The sequence below is a fragment of the Toxotes jaculatrix genome, chromosome 21 (assembly GCF_017976425.1).
Source record: "Toxotes jaculatrix isolate fToxJac2 chromosome 21, fToxJac2.pri, whole genome shotgun sequence".
Lineage (NCBI taxonomy): Eukaryota > Metazoa > Chordata > Actinopteri > Toxotidae > Toxotes > Toxotes jaculatrix.
The window spans coordinates 9,338,374-9,344,571 of NC_054414.1; the positions used below are offsets into that span (position 1 = coordinate 9,338,374).

At 40.3% G+C, this 6,198-nt stretch overlaps 1 protein-coding gene across 2 annotated transcripts; it reads left to right on the forward strand.

The window, feature by feature from the left end:
• Nucleotides 1–900: 900 nt before the first annotated feature.
• decr2 (2,4-dienoyl CoA reductase 2, peroxisomal) lies at nt 901–5,194 on the forward strand. Of its 2 annotated transcripts, none has more exons than XM_041067381.1 (10): nt 901–1,068; nt 1,732–1,833; nt 2,005–2,073; nt 2,515–2,566; nt 2,672–2,807; nt 3,294–3,418; nt 3,744–3,837; nt 3,916–4,020; nt 4,479–4,731; nt 4,884–5,192. In XM_041067381.1, exons 2-9 carry the CDS (start codon nt 1,733–1,735, stop codon nt 4,697–4,699), a joined length of 903 nt encoding a protein of 300 aa, XP_040923315.1. In that variant the 5' UTR covers nt 901–1,068; nt 1,732; the 3' UTR covers nt 4,700–4,731; nt 4,884–5,192. The 2 variants fall into 2 exon arrangements, with proteins under 2 accessions (XP_040923315.1, XP_040923316.1); XM_041067382.1 differs by having other exon boundaries at nt 1,010–1,068; nt 4,479–4,667; nt 4,884–5,194.
• The last annotated feature ends 1,004 nt before the right edge of the window (nt 5,195–6,198 follow it).

The following is a 6,198-nucleotide window of genomic DNA, read 5'->3' on the forward strand; positions in this document are numbered from 1 at the left end:
CTTAGAGCACCTTTTAATGAAACCACTGAAGTTTTTTTTTTTTGCATATTCTTTTTATTTTTGTACAGATTATATGTACATTAGTGCTGACCATTTTTCCTGGTGTGCAGTTGTCTTTTAGATTTTTTAAAATGTGTTTTTCCAGCAGTGGAAGCCATTGACTTAGCTTATTCAAACTAAAGCGCTAAAGTGCAAAATATTGGCATTAAAATTAAATCTGTGTTTTAAAGTGCATCCACTGCCATTTACCTCTACGTGCGCCTTTGTTTTTCTTGTTTACTCATACCTCTTGAAAAACAAATCAAGTTACAAAAGCACTTATCTTACATTTCTCATCCTCTCAGGCATGTATCTGCCTTCATGCAGCCTAAGTGCAGAGGAAAATATCCATCCCAAAAGTCTTTAAGGGATCCATTGCATAGGGCATTTTCCAACAGTAAATCCCAAAGTACAGATCAATATGGGCCAGTCTCTGCTCCAGTGCACACTGATCAGTCTCAAACCTGAAATGATATACCCTGGATCGTTTATTTTGGTGTTAGTTTACCGGGGAGGACCTTTGCTGGTGCCATCTTAGAAGATGATGGGTATTGGAGATGAGCTACAGAATCTGGATTTTCCTTTGCTCTCTGGACTGACTAGACCTTTACAGTCCCTTGAGCACGTTGCTATCTGATTTGGTTTCTTTCTCTGGCATTCAAATCAATCCTGACCTCTAAAGTTTAGGACTCGCGATATTTTCTGTATTTCAACCCTGTTTTATTTGTATATTCATCCTTATCATAACATATTCTATATAAAACAAACGATAACACGTCTGGACAGCGAGATATTTGTGCTCTTGAACACGCACAACGGACTTCACTGCCCATAATGCATCACTGCAGGACGTCGAAAAAGTAAGCGTCCAAGGTACAAATAGTTCCTGCAGGGAAAAATAGAAACCCTTCATGGGTGAGGGGATAAATGTGAAGCAACCTCGTCAGATTTAGACAGCTGCTTCGTGTGCGTGTTTCATCAAAGAGCGGAAGAAGACGGCTACAAAAACTCGCTTGTTTCCTTCAGCAGGTAACACGACAGCAGCTGGATGTCAACTGAACTTCAGAGCACGGTCCTGACAGTTAAAAGCCTATGATATCGACTTCACCGTGTGCAGTAGAAAGCGCTAGACTATGAATCAAAATGCCTTTCAGTGAGTTTGAGTGAGGGTCTTTGGTAATGCAAGTTCTCCTCTGTTTGGCGTCATGATTTTTGCGACTCTGCATCTCGCCACAAACTTAAAGGTGCTTAAGTAGAAGTGCCATCATGAACCCATGTGTCAGCCTTAACAACTCATCTACACAATTACTGGTGGCTGACATATACTGCCAAATGGTATTCAGTTTTACATAGCTTTCACACTTTCTGCCACTGTTAACTGCTGTGATTTTAATCAGTAATGCTGCAGGATTACAAAAATTATGTCCTCATGTGCTCACAAATATTTCAAAATAAAAGAGTAAACATAGGAACAAGTACACTCGGATGAACAACCACTGAAAGACAGAAAAAAATAACCTCTGAGTTGAATTTAAATTCTAAAAAACAAAACAAACATTATTAACTAGGTCCAAACTGCAGCGGCAGACCACTGTGTTGCATTTATTTATTTTTACAGACCAGTCAGTTACTGGATTCAGATTATAGTAAAGCCTGTGTGATTGCATCTATTTAACATGCATTATTTATCAGCATGGCAGAGCCGCAGAGAAAAGGAGAACTGCTGCCCGAAGATGTTGGTACAGATGACTGCCTGACTTCATACACGCACATCTACAGTCCAGATTTACTAAAGTAAGCATGAAAACGTGCTTTTAAATGAATTTACCACCACCATTATTCATTTACTTCATTTCACTCAGCTGACTGTAGTTGGCTTTGTGCATGATTTTTTTTTTGTGGAATAGCTTGTCATTCTGATATCTGCATGAGGTGACCTTTGAGGATTTGCTCTTCATTTTCCAGGGATCAGGTTGCTTTCATCACAGGAGGGGGATCTGGAATTGGACTCAGGATAGCTGAAATCTTCATGAGGTGAGGGGGAGCGTCTGCTTGTTTCTCCATAGTGTGTCCAGATCTTGCAGGAATATCAACATTTACCCAAATGTTATTCTTATTATATTCATTGGAGAATGTATAGTAAAAGAGTAAATATGTAACATGTAGAGTCAATGCTGTGTCAGCATTATGTCATTACTATTTGTCTAAATTAGTAAAATGTGTGAGGGAGATAGTTTGTCGGTGCACTTTAACCTTTCACCTTCTAATTGTGTTATCTGACAGTCAGACTTTCATCATTTTGTTCTTACTTGTGTGACAAAGTTGAAATAGTTTATGTATCCAAAAAAAATCAAGGCCACACCTTGTAAATTGGTGCCCTGGCTGTGTATAGTGCTGGCAGCCAGATTTGTGGACTTAATGGCCCCCCTCCAAGACTAAGCCTCTGTTCTTGGCTTCCTCTTTTCTTTCTCTCAGGCATGGGTGTGACACAGTGATTGCCAGCAGGAACATGGACAAACTCAAAGAGGTTACTCCTCTCACACATCTTTCGCAATCCTTAAAGATATATGTTAAGCCAGGACCAAATGTTAAAAGTGTTGGCCTCATGTAATATGACTGTGTGTCCCCTTAGGCAGCTCAGAAGCTGTCTGCTGTGTCAGGATGCCGCTGTCTCCCTTTGTGTGTAGATGTGAGGCAGCCTGAGAGCATCGCAGCAGCTGTGGATGAGACACTGAAACAGCTGGGCCGTATAGACATCCTCATTAACAGTATGTGACCTCTTATGCACAACTTTAAAAAAGATATATGTTTTTGTGCTGATGATTAATGAGTTTGTAGTGGGATCGGTCGCTCGTGCTTTCACTATTTGTCATTCTACAATGCATGCTGCTAACATGGGAAAATACATTTGAAGGTGTCTGTAGAGAGAGTGAGAGCAGATGTACTTTGAACAAAGGTTCAAGTGTGAACTGTTTTGGTTTAATCATCAACTTTTCTGATGCTGCTGATCTATCTTTATCTTCTATCTTTGCACCTTAGTCCTTGTTATAAACTGTTATGTCATGACAGGATTATTAGTTGTCAAATCAAATTCAGACCCATGCAAGGTGATCTCTATTGCTTTAATGAAGCATTTTATAAAGCATTAATGAAAAATTTGATTCTTTTACTTGTCTTGCATAGGATTTTTTTTTTTGCTTAGTAGTGTGTCATAATTTTGGCCTTATTTACAATCATGTTGCTGTTTTTGACAGATGCTGCTGGAAACTTCCTCTGCCCAGCCACTGCACTCTCCTTCAATGCCTTCAAGACAGTAATGGAGATAGACACTATGGGTACATTCAACACCAGCAAGGTGGTTTATGAGAAGTGGTTCAAGGTACTATACGCATTTTATCTCTGTGTGACATAGTATTTCTTATTGTCAAGTTAAAGAGCTTTAAATAAATTGTTTACTTCCCCACAGCACTTAATGATAATACAGTATCTGCGGGAAGATAATTGGGCTTATGATCAATAACTTTCAAAAAGATTCACTTTCTGTAGTTTCCCCTGATCACCAAAAGAGGACAGTAAAGATCACGGATTGCTGAATGCATTTTCATAGCTAAATGGGAGTTAAACTGCGGCCTCTGCTCTCTGAAGCTGATTCGATCATTTACTCATCACATTGATTTTGAGTCTCCCTTCATTTCTATGTGCAGGATCACGGTGGCAACATTGTAAACATCTCTGCAACCCTCGGATACAGGGGGCAGGCCCTCCAGGTGCATGCTGGCTCTGCGAAGGCTGCAAATGGTGAGACCGTTTTTGATGTTAATGTAATGATTTCAAAATGAGAATCTAACGACTCTGTGCTCCCTCTGCTGTCTCCAGATGCCATGACCAAACATTTGGCTGTGGAGTGGGGGCCCAGTGGGGTGAGAGTCAATGCTGTGGCTCCTGGTCCTATCTCTGGCACAGAAGGATTCCGCAGACTAGGTGAACACAATATTCACGAAATGGCTTATTTCACAGTTGTATATTAAATGAGTAGTCCTTATTATACCCAGTGGTTTGATCTCTTACGGTAGACAACAATTTCATACACAACCCTCAGAAACAGATGGGAGGTTGTCCAGGAACTGACCGTTTTGGGGCTGCCGTTATTGGTTAATTATACCAAATTTACATGTTTGTTTCATGGTTAATGTAAAATACCACCACTGATATCCCAGATGAAAGTCATTCTGAGCTATACCAGAAACTACTAATAGAAATACCCCAGCATATTTATGCATTCAGTAAAAACAAATTACAACATGTTTCATCCTACAGATTGCTTTGGGTCTCCGGTGGTGCTAGTGAAGGGGTACTTGATTTCATCTGACATGTCACAAAAAACACTGGGAACAGTGTAACTAAGAGTGTCTGAGCATGGATTTTTTCAAATATCTCAGGTGGCCTTAGAGTGGAGGCCGCTGGCGTCTTCCAGTCCATTCCTTTGCAGCGAGCAGGCAACAAGACAGAGATGGCTCACTGCACTCTTTTCTTGGCCAGCCGGGCATCCTCCTACGTGACTGGAGCCATCCTAGTGGCGGATGGTGGGTCGTGGTTGACCTCCGCCAATGACGTCTCCATGCTGTTGGGTATAGCCTCCTCTAAATCCGCTAAACTCTGAACAAGGGCTCTCCTGTCCTCCTCCTGACCCAGGTGTGTAGGAGGAGGTGCAGCTTGAGGTCCATGTGGAGAGAATTAAGTGATTGTGCAGTGGATTGTGTCACATCAAAGTTAAAGAAATTGTTTAAATGGCAAGAATACAGTATGACCCATATTAATCCACTTGTTTCTCTTATTTTTTTCAGGTTATTGGTCATCTGAAAAGAAAAGAGACAAGTAAATGCTGAAAACAAAAGAGTAATTTAGGGGCCCACCCACAGCTGTCTCTCAAGAGAGTATTGCAAAGTGGTTGGAAGAGCTGAACACTAACATACAATACTTACTGTATTATATGTGTTCACAATCTTAGTAGTGGATCAACCTGCATAACAATTCAGGGATTTTTCACCTGCTACAGTGCTGTGTATTACCATCATGCATTTCATGTACGGTTGTTTTTACCACATGCCATTTCATGTGGTTTTTCAGTACCTCTCTTTTATTAATAAAACTTTTATGACTTCAGTTTGCATTTCCTACTGCATGTCATTTTTCTATTGCTTACACAGATCCAACTTCCTTGGTTGCTGAAGCTTGGATTGTACCTGTAAAACAGAGCAGACTGTTTTTAATATTAGTGAGATGTTTTTTATTCAGCGGTATCCAACTGGGGGTCACAACTCCATGTGTCATAAGTTGACTGAAGGAGAAAAAAAAACGCAAAACTAAACAATAGTATTACACAAAATTATTTTTCCTGAGTTTTCCCTGTTTTTTTTGTTTTTTCCTTGTGAAATACTGCATACAGATCTCTGAAAATCCTACGAATGAAACAAGAAAAACTTGATTCACTTGCTTGATCTTGATCTACTTGTCCACATTAAAGCTGTAAATCCTGTATAGGTTGTAAGTATATAGTAATTTGTTCTAAAAGTGATGTAAGCCAAGAAAATGGTTGAGAGCCACTGAATATGATGTAGTACAAATGCAAATCTGAAGATAATCAATACCGCTGCATGCCAGATGGGGGCGCCAAAACATTACAGTTGCATCCATTAGACAATTTCTGTTTTCTCAAAATGATCAATCTCCTGTGTCCACATGAGTAGCCCAAAAATATTATATTGTTTTTTTTTTTTTTGTTATACCAAGAGTTATTAGAAATTAAAGAAGCAGCAGTTTCACGTTGGTGGACCTGGAGGGGTTCACAGACCACATCCACCTTGCTGAAGTGTCATTGAGCAAGACACCCCTATTTCTATAAACTGAGAGGTCCTCCGGCTGACCCTGAACTTTGACCTATGTGTGAATAAGTGAACACGCTTAGTTCAAACACCGTCGTTGTCTGTCACATGAGCGGAGGTGACTGATTTGTACATTAGCTACGGGTTTTGTTCATAAACACAAATCGTACGGTCTCAGGTGGTAGCTGCCATAAAACCAATGATACTGCGGGGTATTTTGTACGCTTGCGTGAAACGTCAGTGGTGTGTATGCGGCTGGAGGAGGAGGAGGAGGAGG